General features: G+C 44.1%; 1 protein-coding gene across 2 annotated transcripts in view; it reads right to left on the bottom strand.

The window, feature by feature from the left end:
• ELP3 (elongator acetyltransferase complex subunit 3) overlaps positions 1-14,387 on the bottom strand; it is a 194,121-nt gene that overhangs the window by 157,876 nt on the left and 21,858 nt on the right. Inside the window, exons 3-4 of one of the 2 annotated variants that reach the window (XM_068279017.1) lie at positions 4,307-4,445; positions 1,876-1,946 (exon numbers count right to left, since the gene is read on the bottom strand). In XM_068279017.1, the coding sequence (XP_068135118.1) occupies positions 1,876-1,946; positions 4,307-4,445 (210 nt within the window). The remainder of the gene's footprint in view (positions 1-1,875; positions 1,947-4,306; positions 4,446-14,387) is intronic. The other variant, XM_068279018.1, reaches the window with a different exon arrangement.

Here is a 14,387-nt window from a genome sequence, read left to right as displayed (position 1 = left end):
CTCTCAGAAAGGGCTGTGAATCTAATTTGATTAGACCAGCTAAGTTGAATAGCCACCTGGGCATTGTGTGATATTTAGCCAGCCTCTAGCAAGGAAACGTTTAATTAAACAATTACCCAACCAGTTGGGCTGGAGGTGTTTGCATCACTTTGAAGCCTATACATGTATGTAAACAGCACCCTGTTGTTCCGAATATACAATTGATCTGAGTCTGGAAAGTTCAAAGGGGAACAGGAAACCTTTGGAATTTGCATATCACAGCAAGCCAAGATGTGACGGAGGTCTCTGCAAACGGTGATGACACAATCTGGGGAAATTGGATTATTTCTAGAACTGCACATTAAGTGGCCCCGGGCTACAAATCAGCCTATAAGAGTCAACATAGAACATTCAGAACCTGTCTTCTCCAGAAGCTAGAGATGATCTTGATCTAATCAGAATTCGTGTCCGTCCACGACCAAGTTGGACCTTAGTGCTGGTAAAAGTTAAATTTCTGTTTTAATTCCTGTTTTTATTTTTGTAAACTGTCTTGTTGTGTGTCCTTGTATTTTTAATTGTTTTTGTAAATCTTTTGTATATATTTCTTTCTGCACTATTCCACTTTTTTGAATATTAAATCTTTATTTAATAAGCCTGACTTCTGATGTACTAGCAGAGCTCGCCTTCCTAGAGAGAGACTGCAGTGTAATTTGTGCTACAAGTTCAGTGTCTGGTTGGAAGCTCGGTTTGTACACCGCTATCGTGTGAGAGTTTGTGTGTGTGTGGCGTTCCCGTATTTTGGCCTAAGCGCAAAGCTGCCCCAAATACGAAAACGCTGGACTGAGTGCAGGCCACTCGACAGCAGGGTAGGAACTGTTGAAGCGTCTAGCAGCAGCTAGTGGTGGCAGTGTGAAGTGTTGTTGAGGGGTGACAGCCTTGTGTTAGTACGAATAAGGCTGCTTCCCCTCTCGATCTTGTCAAACGTCAGTCGGGAACCGTTTCTGCAGGCTTTCCGTGGGGCCGGTTCTTAACACCATGCTCCAGTGGTTGCCGGACCCTGAATAACATCTTCATCCTTGTAGCTACACCTCGGAGGGGGAATAGTATTTACTGCCGCTGGGGAGTTTAGCGGCAGCCAGCAGTTGGCTTGCCAGGCGCCGGGATGAGATATACCAGCACGGTGGCGTAGTGGTTAGCTCTCTTGCCTTGCAGCGCTGGGTCCCTGGTTCGAATCCCAGCCAGGGCACTATCTGCAAAGAGTTTGCATGTTCTCTCCGTGTCTGCGTGGGTTTCCTCCGGGCACTCCGGTTTCCTCCCACTTTCCAAAAACATACTGATAAGTTAATTGGCTCCCCCTAAAATTGGCCCTAGACTACAGTACTTACACTACATAATATAGACATATGGCAATGGTAGGGATTAGATTGTGAGCTCCTTTGAGGGACAGTTAGTGACAAGATATATATATATATATATATATATATATATATATATATATATATATATATATATATATATACACTGTACAGCGCTGCGTAATATGTCGGCGCTATATAAATACTAAATAATAATAATAAAAATAATAATAACATCTGGAATAATATTAGCTCACACTTTCTAGAAGGCATTAAGTATGGAAGACGACAACTATAAAGAGCATACATTGTTTTGAATGGTGATCTATTGTTTAAATTGAATTCTTTTCACAATCCGAGCACACAGCCCTGACATGAAGTTAAAGCCCCCAGTAATGCAGAAGGTCTTCAGCTTTACGTGTACAATAATAGAAAATGCACTTTCCTTCCATGCCTTGTGACACGGATGTAATGACAGTGTCTGTGTTCTCAATCTTCCAGTGAGGCACGTGAGAGAGAGGACCGTGTATTGCGTACTTACACACAGATATTGCCCGTGAAGTTGATGTGAGGACAGCGATGAGGCTTACACATAACAGCGACTACTGCAATCTGTAAGAGAAGGAAAAGAAACTTTACTAAAATGCATAAGAGAGCTTCAAAACTATTTACTTCAATGTAATATGTATTCTCCCTTCCACTGCTTCACTATAAAACTTCATAGTGGTGGACATCAGTACTGGGCGGTTTAAAGAGGAGCTCCAGTGAAAATAATGTAATAAAAAGTGCTTCATTTTTACAATAATTATGTTTAAATGATTTAGTCAGTGTTTGCCAATTGTAAAATCTTTCCTCTCCCTGATTTACGTTCTGACATTTATTACATGGTGACATTTTTACTGCTGGCAGGTGATGTCAGTGGAAGGAGATGCTGCTTGCTTTTTTAGCAGTTGGAAACAGCTATAAACAGTAAACACAGCTGTTATTTCCCACAATGCAATGAGGTTCACAGACAGGAAACTGCCAGGAAGATGGTCCTCACAGTTTCCTGTGGGAGGGGTTTCACCACAATATCAGCCATACAGTGCCCCCTGATGATTTATTCAAAGAAAGGTAAAGATTTCTCATGTAAAAGGGGGTATCAGCTACTGATTGGGATGAAGTTCAATTCTTGGTAATGGTTTCTCTTTAAAATGAAAGGACTAGAAAGAGCAGCAGGAGTCCACAAACCAGTGTGGTCTAATAGCTATTTAGGCAAAAGGAACACTCTTGCCAGCCAGGTTCTGGTTGGATAATCAGAAAATCCCTTACAGGAAGGGGCAGGTCCTCTACTCTGCAAGGTCTTGGTTGTGAATCAGAGAATCCCTGACAAAAAGGGCCATGTCCTCTGGTCTACAAAGTTCTGATTGAAATATCAACAATCCCCGACAGAAAGGGCGGTGTTCTCTGCTCTGTCAGGTTCTGTTGGATAATCAGGGTATCCCTGACAGGAAAAGCCATGTTCTCTGATCTGCCAGGTTCTGGATGGATAATAGGAGAATCTCTGACAGGAAGTGGAGTGTTCTCTGCTCTGCCAGTTTCTTACTGGATAATCAGAGAATCCCTGACAGGAAGGGGCGTGTTCTCTGCTCAGCCAAATTCTGACTGGATAATCCGAGAATCCCTGACAGGAAGGGGCATGTTCTCTACTCTGCCAGGTTCTGGTTGGATAATCAGAGAATCGGTGACTATGGCCTCGATTCATAAACAGCAGTGCGATAAAAAAATCTTGTCGGGAAAATACCGCACTCGGTATTTTCCCGGTCTGTGTGCTAATTCATAAAGATTTCCCCAGCTGCCCTTGGAGGTCGGTAAATTACCGAAGCCCATTGAGCGGTAGAGTAGAGCAGTGTCTCGATTCTCTCTTTGCCCTGCAGAAATGACTCACACAGACGGCTCTCTGGCTCTCTCCACTGATGACTCAGACAGATGAGTCACACAGTCTTTCCCTGCCTGCTTAACCCTTTCTGGACCAGCACCCTCTGCCCCCTTAAGGACCAGAGGGTGCTGGTCCAGCAAACCGCCGCTTCCCGACGAATCGCCGCAAGTTACCGTTGCTCCCGCCGTACACGCCGCTCTGTCCCCGCCGCAGGCTGCTCTCTCTGCCGTCGCTATGACGGCAGAGCGCTGTGCGCCGGTCAGGAGCCGCTTTCATTGGCTCCTGGCCCTGTCATTCCATGTAAGCCAATGGAAACGGCTTACATGAATGACAGGGCCAGGAGCCAATGAAAACGGCTCCTGCCGGCTCACAGTGCTCTGCTGTCATAGAGGCGGCAGGGCATCACATTGCGGCGGGGGCAGAGCGGACCGAGCGACACGGACGGGCTGGGGCGCGCGGTCAATGGGACGTAGAGTTTACATCCGGTCAGGACCGCAGCGCCCCCTGCCCGACGTAGATTCATACTCACTCGGTCCGCAGGTAGTTAAATGATTCACACAGAGGGCTCTCTGGCTCTCTCCACTGATGACTCAAACAGACTTCGGCTCTCTGCACTTTGCATTCATTAGAGCTGTCAGCGCTGTCGGTAACCTGTTAAGACCTCACCAGAGGTGTCGGTAACTACCGCCAGGCTTACCGCTTGTTGAAGGCTTTATGAATTGACATTTGCTGACAATTTACTGACATGTGTTGGAGGTAACTACAGCCAAGTCGGTAATTTATCTCCCTGGTCGGTAATGTCAGCTTTTCATGCGGTAACAGACTTTATGAATTGACATTTTGCTAAGTGGTCGGGAAAGTCTGCTGTTTTCAGCATTACCGCATGAGGTAAAGCTTTATGAATCGAGTTGTGGAATAAAGACTTTAATTGTGTGCTGTGCAAGAGTTCGGGTCCACTTTAAACTGTTTTATTTTTCTTTTCTGCATTTTCATTAACGTCTTTTGTTTATAAAGAATTGGTAAATCAGTAAAAGACAGATATTCCAAGTCTTACCCCGCTGGCAGTACGGATGGGTTTCGCCTTTAACTTGGGTATCAGAACTTTGCGATGCTGCTGAGGCACGGCAGCGATGATATCCACAAGTCGAGGCTGGGCGGACAGTCCGTACCTGGCTGATGTTTTGGTCTTTAACCTGGAGAAAAGAATACTTGTTTGAGAGCAGAACATTTTCCTCGAGAATCGCATACACACAATATCTCAGTTCTGAGGCTGGAATGCAGGGAGAGAATTTATTTTTAATTATCTGCGGCGGCAGAACTCCGCGCTTGCCGTAGCTGGGGGGGTAAACACAGAAAGCACTGACGAGACGTTCTGAACACAAATCCAATTACCCAGCGTGGCGCAGGCCTCTATCACACGCACAGCGCTTTGAACATGTGCCTTCCGATAGCTCCTCATTCTGAACTCCAGCTGTTCTGCTAATACGCAGAGTGCCAACGCATGCCAACGTGCACCAACTGCCATATACCAACTTCCCCAGCACAGGAAGACGGAGCTTACAGGAAAATTTCACTGTTGTGGAGAAAAATAAAAACGGATTCCAGCTCTATCACTATACACAAGCTTCCTGCAGCCACCCTGTACACGCGCCGTTACCAAACGATCATGAGCTCCACCCCCCCCCCCTTCCACCAGCTTCCTGCAGCCGCCCTGTACTCGCGCCGTTACCAAACCATCATGAGGTCCGCCCCCTTCCACCAGCTTCCTGCAGCTGCCCTGTACTCGCGCCGTTACCGAACGATCATCAGGTCCGCCCCCTTCCACCAGCTTCCTGCAGCTGCCCTGTACTCGTGCCATTACCAAAATGATCCTTATTCGCCACCCACAGCACCTGTGCGGCTCTGGCCACACACATCATAGTTCTCACTCCCGTTGCTGGGTGCGTCCTGCGCAGATGCAGTAGTCGACGAAAATGAAAGTGAGCCGCCGCAGGAGACCGGAAGATCGTTTGGAAACAGCGTGGACACAGGGCGGCTGCAGGGGGCTGGCAGAAGCCCCCCCCCCTTTTTTTTTTTTTTTTTTTTTTTTTTTTTTACACAGGTTTCAGATTCCCTTTAAGGGCAGAGGAGCTTAACATACATGCCTGTTGGATATGTGTCAGCAACAAGCTTGTTTATATTGGGATGTTGTGTTAGCCGCTGGTGATCTGTGAGTTTTGAGCCCAGGTACCTTTAAATGTTGGATAACACAGCACTGCCCTGTCTCTGTATGTCTCTGTATGGAAGCTCCTAACATTTATGTATGATTTGGGACAATATTTACACAAGACAGGAAGATGACATATAAACATGCAGCGAGCGGGAAGATCTGTCATTGTACTCCAATCACACTGTTTGTTCGCTGCTTTTTCTCTGGCCCCCTACTGTTTAATGTTTTCTCCGTTAATGATGTAAGTGTAATAAGGTAGATTTCAGGAGGGAATGCATGAGACTCTCATGGCTGAAACCTTTTGAGTGAATACAAAGCTTTGGGTGGACTACAATAGAATCTTAATATAGTAAACTATGCTATAATAAAACTATATAGTAAACTCAGTCCTCAGGTCCCGACCCGCCTGTATAAATATACAATGTATGACCAATTCTGATATAGTAACCTTCCGATATAATAAACTACCTTTCCTGGTCTCTTGGAGTTGACAATAAAGGAATTCTACTGTATTTAAAAGAGAACCTGTCCTTTTTAGCCAACAGGAGGCTTTAGCTGAGTTTGTATGAGACTTAAAGGGGAACTCCAGGCTATTCAGCTTGGCTCAGTTTCTAAGGGTCGCATATAAATCAGTTTATGAACTGGAGTGGCCATGCTGCACCTGCGCAGTAGCACAGACCTGCTCCGCCTTGGTGAAAAAATCCGAGCCTGATCAAGTTTGTGCTACTGCGCATGTGCAAGCTTGTGACAGTGGCAGGGTGATGGCTCTCAGGGGGTCCCAGTGCTTAAATGGCCTGGGGGAGAACAGGAGAAGCCTCTGGATTATCCACAGACTTCCCTCTATTCAAGTAAGTATATATTTTGGGAACATTTTTTTCACTTCAGGTGCACTTTAAAGCACAACTGAAGTGAGAGGGATATGGAGGCAGTCATATTTATTCCCTTTTAAACAATACCAGTTGTCAGGCCCTCCTGCTGACCCTCTGCCTCTAATACTTTCACCCACAGACCCTGAACAAGCATTCAGCAGAACAGGTTTGTCTGGCATTATTGTCAGATTAATACAAAAGTGGTATGGGCGCTCCTCTCCTAATACACACAGCTTATGTGTAGAGGTTGGTATGGGCACTTCCCCAGTCCCCACAGAATATTCGGCAGTTCTGTCAGATGGGTCGCTATACAGAATGGGGGTATCACCTCCCCTGTAAAATGTTCAAAAGTGTCCGTACAGCGCTCACACCCCACAGTCAGCAACAAAAGTTCCTTTGTAAAAAAAAACTTCTACTATTTTCAGCAGTATGCTTCAATCTTTTAGCAATATTATACACTCTCATCAACGTTCAGTGGCTGATTTGATCACAGATCAGCTAGTTCGTTTTTTCAGATGAATGTCGCTCCTGTCGTCTTCCTTTCTCCTGTATAGGTACTCAGGGAGACACAAGAAAACCTTACATAGCGTAATCAAGCTTCAAAGAACCAGTTCCTTTAGCCAACACCTCCTTGTGTGATCCAATATGTGCCCAGTGCTCACACTTAGACAAACTAGAGGCTCACCAGATTCAGAGGCTGATTCAACTACGGACCAGCAAAATAGGCTTAAAGAGACTCCGTAACAAAAATTGCATCCTGTTTTTTATCATCCTACAAGTTCCAAAAGCTATTCTAATGTGTTCTGGCTTACTGCAGCACTTTCTGCTATCACTGTCTCTGTAATAAATCAATGTATCTTTCCCCTGTCAGACTTGTCGGCCTGTGTCTGGAAGGCTGCCAAGTTCTTCAGTGTTGTGGTTCTGCTATGCACTCCCCCCTCAGGGGGGAAAGAAACACACAAATGATCTCTTGAGATTCAAAAGGATGGCTGTATACAGCCTGCTTGTGTATGAATGTATTTTCTATGTGTGGACATACAGTACATCAACCTACTTCCTGTTTTGGTGGCCATTTTGTTTGTTTATAAACAAACTTTTTAAAACTGGTTTTAACCACTTTTAATGCGGCGGGGAGCGGCGAAATTGTGACAGAGGGTAATAGGAGATGTCCCCTAACGCACTGGTATGTTTACTTTTGTGCGATTTTAACAATACAGATTCTCTTTAAGATTAAACTCTCTGCACTCTTTTCAGCAGCACTTCCACTCCAGTATGTCCCTCAGGAGAAAGAATGTTGATATAACATAGCGTGAAACCGTATCAATCCTTAATCCCTTATTATTTACACGTGTGCACCCCTGCACCCAACTCTGTGCAAGATGTGCTCCAAAAAGTACATCTGACTCATCTCCACCATACCAAGAATAGTAAAGCTGCAGGCTCACCAGATCGTTTTGCTGACGTTTCCAGGAACAGCAAACAGCGCTTTGGTGTCACCAAATAAATTTCAATCTCTTCATTCAGCAATATCTGGAAAAACTCTTCCAGCGGCGTCTCCTCTCCACCTCGTGCAACTTCTCCCCCTGCAAATCAGCCACTGAACGTTGGTGAGAGTGTATAATATTGCTAAAAGATTGAAGCATACTGCTGAATACAGTAGAACTTTTTACAAAGGAACTTTTGTTGCTGACTGTGGGGTGTGAGCGCTGTACGGACTCTTTTATACATTATTGTCAGATTGTCTGACAAGATTCGCTGTATGCTTGTTTCTGGTGTGATTCAGACACTACTGCAGCCAATAGATCATTAGGGCTGCCAGGCAACTGGTATTGTTTAACAGGAATCAAATACGGCAGCCTCTATATACCTTTCACTTCAGCTGTCCTTTAAAGCAAAGCAGTATCTGAAAAAAAAAATGGATGGTCCAAAGGCTTCCAGATACATCTATGAGGCCACCGATCCTACACAGGGTCCATCTGCACATATTAGAGAAAAGCCTGTCAGATATGTGCTCATATCTGTCCTCCCCTTTATGTACGAGTACGGGGCGTGAACAAGAACAGCGTACCAGCCTGCAGCAGTGGGGTAGAGGAGGACATGAGGAACTCTAGACCATCCAGAGGCTTCCTTCTACTTAAAGTTAACCTAAAACTGAACACAAGAAAAAGTTTTACTTTCCTGGGGCTTCAACCAGCCCCCTGCAGCCGCTCTGTGCCCGGGGCGTGCCGAACCGATCCTCTGTTCCCCTGCCGCAGCTTAGTTTTGTTTCTGGCGACTGACAGTCAGTGGGCCACCCGCCCATGTGAACACGTACGAGGATACGTGTGTTCAGGGCTGTGCAGGTGCAGTGTTCCACCGACTGACAGCAGAAACTAAACTAAGCTGCGGCAGGGGAACAGAGGATCGGTTCGGCACGCCCCGGGCACAGGGCGGCTGCAGGGGGCTGGTTGAAGCCCCAGGAAAGTGAAACTTTTTCTTGTGTTCAGTTTAGGTTAACTTTAACCCATTCAGGTTCCGTCGTTTTCACGTGAGAAATGTTCACCTCACATTCATTAGCCTATAACTTTATCACTACTTATCACAATGCACTGATCTATATCTTGTTTTTTCCGCCACCAATTAGGCTTTCTTTGGGGGGTACATTTTGCTAAGAGCCACTTTACTGTAAATGCATTTTTACAGGAAGAATAAGAAAAAAATGGAAAAATTCATTATTTCTCAGTTTGTTTACATGACGTCACTCTAAGCGTAACACTCGCTTAGAGTGACTCATCGGAGAGGGAACGGCCAGAAAAGGCGCAGCTTCCGAGAGAAGCTGTCGCTTTTTCAGCGGGGGAGAGGAATCAATGATCGGGCACCATAGCCCGATACATTGATTCCGTGGCTACCGAATCCGCGGCGGTAGCGCGCATGGTTCCTGGACGTAGAAACTACGTCCAGGAACCAAAATAGGTTAAGCAAGTAGCCACTTCTGGATTATACTCAAATACAGTGATGTAAAAACTATTTGCCCCCTTCCGGATTTCTTATTCGTTTGCATGTTGGTCACACTTAAAGAGACTCTGTAACAAATTGTTTATCTTTATTTCTTCTATGCTATAAGTTCCTATGCCTTTTCTAATGTGGTCTGGCTTACTGCAGCTTTTCCTAATTGCACAGTAGCTGTGTTATCTCTGTTATATGATCTAATCTTCTCTCTATAGTCGGCACAGTCAGGCTGAGGCAGTCAGACTGGAATGTGCAGGGCTGCTTGTGATTAGCTAGAAGCTGTACACACCCCCTGCAGGCTCTGTGTGACTAACACACTCTGCTTAGCTGAGCCTATTAGAAGCTGGTTAGTTTGTTTGTAAACACTGCCTAAAACTGGCAATTACAAGCCAGGTTTGCAGCAGAGAATGGCAGAAACAGCACAGAGGGGACCAGGAGCACATAATGAATAGAATGGTATGCTTTTTATTGTAAGAATTTCAGAGTACAGATTCTCTTTAAAATGTTTCTGCTCATCAAAAACCGTTAACTATTAGTCAAAGATAACATAATTGAACACAAAATGCAGTTTTAAATTATGTTTTTTTTATTATTTAGTGAGGAAAAAAAACCTCAAAACCTACATGGCCCTGAAAGAAATTGCCCCCTGAACCTAAGAACTGGTTGGGCCACCCTTAGCAGCAATAACTGCAATCAAGCGTTTGCGATAACTTGCAACGAGTCTTTTACAGCGCTCTGGAGGAATTTTGGCCCACTCATCTTTGCAGAATTGTTGTAATTCAGCTTTATTTGAGGGTTTTCTAGCATGAACCGCCTTTTTAAAGTCATGCCACAACATCTCAATAGGATTCAGGTCAGGACTTTGACTAGGCCACTCCAAAGACTTCATTTTGTTTTTCTTCAGCCATTCAGAGGTGGATTTGCTGGTGTGTTTTGTGTCATTGTCCTGCTGCAGCACCCAAGATCGTTTCAGCTTGAGTTGACGAACAGATGGCTGAACATTCTCCTTCAGGATTTTTTGGTAGACAGTAGAATTCATGGTTCCATCTATCACAGCAAGCCTTCCAGGTCCTGAAGCAGCAAAACAACCCCAGACTATCACACTACCACCACCATATTTTACTGTTGGTATGATGTTCTTTTGCTGAAATGCTTTGTTACTTCTACGCCAGATGTAACAGGACACGCACCTTCCAAAAAGGTCAACTTTTGTCTCGTCGGTCCACAAGGTATTTTCCCAAAAGTCTTGGCAATCATGGAGATGTTTTTTAGCAAAACTGAGACGAGCCTTAATGTTCTTTTTGCTTAAAAGTGGTTTGCGCCTTGGATATCTGCCATGCAGGCCATTTTTGCCCAGGTTCTTTCTTATGGTGGAGTAGTCATTGAGGCAAGTGAGGCCTGCAGTTCTTTAGATGTTGTCCTGGGGTCTTTTGTGGCCTCTCGGATGAGTTTTCTCTGCACTCTTGGGGTAATTTTGGTCGGCCGGCTACTCCTGGGAAGGTTCATCACTGTTCCATGTTTTTGCCATTTGTGGATAATGGCTCTCACTGTGGCTCGCTGGAGTCCCAAAGCGTTAGAAATGGCTTTACAACCTTTACCAGACTGATAGATCTCAATTACTTTTTTCTCATTTGTTCCTGAATTTCTTTGGATCTTGGCATGATGTCTAGCTTTTAAAGTGCTTTTGGTCTACTTCTCTGTCAGATAGCTAATATTTAAGTGATTTCTTGATTGAAACAGGTGTGGCAGTAATCAGGCCTGGGGGTGACTACAGAAATTGAAATTGTGATAAACCACAGTGAAGTTATTTTTTAACAAGGGGGCAATCACTTTTTCACACAGGGCCATGTAGATTGAGTTTGTTTTCTCACTAAATAATAAAAAACATAATTTAAAACTGCATTTTGTGTTCAATTATGTTATCTTTGACTAATAGTTAACGGTTTTTGATGAGCAGAAACATTTAAGTGTGACAAACATGCAAAAGAATAAGAAATCAGGAAGGGGGCAAATAGTTTTTCACATCACTGTAGCTTGTAGCCCATTATCTTCCAGAATGCTGAGGTTTACAATATGCCTGCTGTGCCTATGGAGAATAAGACAAGTGGAAATGCACATTTCTAAGGAGAACTGTAATCACGGCAACTCTGCTACACAAGCTGGGCTACTTTATTTGGTCGACTTTCTGTTATGCTGTCTAAAGATGGGCTTGTGGGAGATGAATGCCAAAGCAATGCTGCCACCTGCTGCTAAAAGCAGGAAATGAACAATGGTCTACTACATGCAATGGGAATATACTGTACAAGGCTAACAATATGTGACCTTAGCCCGTTTAAAAATGGGCTAGGTCTGTCACCACACATAGCAGCAGGCATGCGCGCGCCTGCCCGCCCCTTCTGGCCCGTCCTCCCTCAGCTCGGGACACTTGCTCTGTATTAGGTAGGATTTATACAGTGCACTTTACAGAGTACATAGTCATGTCACTGACTGTCCTCTGAGGAGCTCACAATCTAATCCTACCATATTATTATTATGTATTTATATAGCACTGACATCCTCTGCAGCACTTTACAGAGCACATAGTCATGTCACTGACAGTCCTCAGAGGAGCTCACACTCTAATCCTACCATAGTCATAGTCTAATGTCCTACCATAATATTATTATGTATTTATACAGCGCTGACATGTTCTGCAGCACTGTACAGAGTACATAGTCATGTCACTGACTGTCCTCAGAAGAGCTCACAATCTAATCCTGCCATAGTCATAATGTCCTACCATAATATTATTATGTATTTATACAGCGCTGACATCTTCTGCAGCACTTTACAGAGTACATAGTCATGTCACTGACTGTCCTCAGAGGAGCTCACACTCTAATCCTGTCATAGTCATAATGTCCTACCATATTATTATTATGTATTTATATAGCACTGACATCTCCTGCAGCACATTACAGAGTACATAGTCATGTCACTGACTGTCCTCAGAGGAGCTCACACTCTAATCCTACCATAGTCATAGTCTAATGTCCTACCATAATATTATTATGTATTTATACAGCGCTGACATGTTCTGCAGCACTGTACAGAGTACATAGTCATGTCACTGACTGTCCTCAGAAGAGCTCACAATCTAATCCTGCCATAGTCATAATGTCCTACCATAATATTATTATGTATTTATACAGCGCTGACATCTTCTGCAGCACTTTACAGAGTACATAGTCATGTCACTGACTGTCCTCAGAGGAGCTCACACTCTAATCCTGTCATAGTCATAATGTCCTACCATATTATTATTATGTATTTATATAGCACTGACATCCTCTGCAGCACATTACAGAGCACATAGTCATGTCACTGACTGTCCTCAGAAGAGCTCACAGTCTAATCTCAACTACAGTCATAGTTTAATGTACTAAGGCCAATATCAGTTTAGGGTACATAAAAATCCAAACCCCAAATAACCTTTAAAGTCTCATAAGGTGCTGAGGAACACTAATCATGAACAGGATCTTTTATTTTATTATTTTTTAGAGAGAGGAGATGGCAGGTACTTTTAAAAGGGGGCCTTGACTGTCAATTAGCAGTAAGTACTGTCACACCCCATGTCCATTATTCAGATATCAATCCCTGCCATCTCAGCTGCCCTTAAAGAGACTCCGTAACAAAAATTACATCCTGTTTTTTATCATCCTACAAGTTCCAAAAGCTATTCTAATCTGTTCTGGCTCACTGCAGCACTTTCTGCTATCACAGTCTCTGTAATAAATCAATGTATCTTTCCCCTGTCAGACTTGTCAGCCTGTGTCTGGAAGGCTGCCAAGTTCTTCAGTGTTGTGGTTCTGTGATGCGTCTCCACCCTCCTGGCCCCTCTATGCACACTGCCTGTGTATAATGATCTCTTGAGATACAAAAGGAAGGATGTATACAGCCTGCTTGTGTATGGATGTATTTTCTATGTGTGGACATACTGTACATCAACCTACTTCCTGTTTTGGTGGCCATTTTGTTTGTTTATAAACAAACTTTTTAAAACTGTTTTTAACCACTTTTAATGCGTCGAGGAGCGGCAAAATTGTGACAGAGGGTAATAGGAGATGTCCCCTAACGCACTGGTATGTTTACTTTTGTGCGATTTTAACAATACAGATTCTCTTTAACAGCAGTCTCAGTTTGTGAAAAACAGTGTGCAGTTTGGCAGCACGGTGGGATAGTGGTCAGCACTCTCGCCTTGCAGTGCTGGGTCCCCGGTTTGTATCCCAGCCAGGGCACTAACTGAAAGGAGTTTGTGTGGGCCAGATTTATCAAAGAATTACAGACAGTTTTTTTCATCTTAAAGAGGAACTCCAGTGAAAATAACATAATGAAAAAAATTGCTTCATTTTTACAATTATGTATAAATGATTTAGTCAGTGTTTGCCCGTTGTAAAATGTTTTCTATCCCTGATTTACAGTCTGACATTTATCACATGCTGACATTTTTACGTCTGGCAGGTGATGTCAGTGGAAGGAGATGCTGCTTGCTTTTTTGGCAGTTGGAAACAGCTGTAAACAACTATTTCCCATAATGCAATGAGGTTCACAGAAAGGAAACTGTCAGGACCATGGTCCTGACATCACACTGTGGGAGGGTTTTCACTACAATATTAGCCATACAGACCCCCCTGATGATCCGTTTGAGAAAAGGAAAACATTTCTCATGGGAAAGGGGGTCACAGCTACTGATTGGGATGATGTTTAATCATTCGTTATGGTTTCTCTTTAAACAGTTCTAACCAGCAGGAGAACAGTTCTGCATGATAATAAGAAGATTCTTAAATCCGTCTTTATAGTGGCACTACAGTTAAGAAAAGTGCAAATCCATTCCTAAACTACTGCAGATTAAGAAGTGCTTATAGGGAAGGTCCGAGCAACATTAAAATAAAAAATCCACTTACCTCGGGCTTCCTCCAGCCACCTGCATCCGTCCTGTGCCCTCACCGCAGCTCCGGTGGCTCCCGATCTCCTCCAGAGCAGATGCCGACCTTGCCAGGTCAGCATCCGGGTTGGCGTCTCCTGCGCTT

The sequence above is a fragment of the Hyperolius riggenbachi genome, chromosome 4, assembly GCF_040937935.1.
Source record: "Hyperolius riggenbachi isolate aHypRig1 chromosome 4, aHypRig1.pri, whole genome shotgun sequence".
NCBI classification, from domain to species: domain Eukaryota; kingdom Metazoa; phylum Chordata; class Amphibia; order Anura; family Hyperoliidae; genus Hyperolius; species Hyperolius riggenbachi.
The sequence above is the reverse complement of the archived record's forward strand: the minus strand, read 5'-3'. Positions and strand labels throughout refer to the sequence as shown.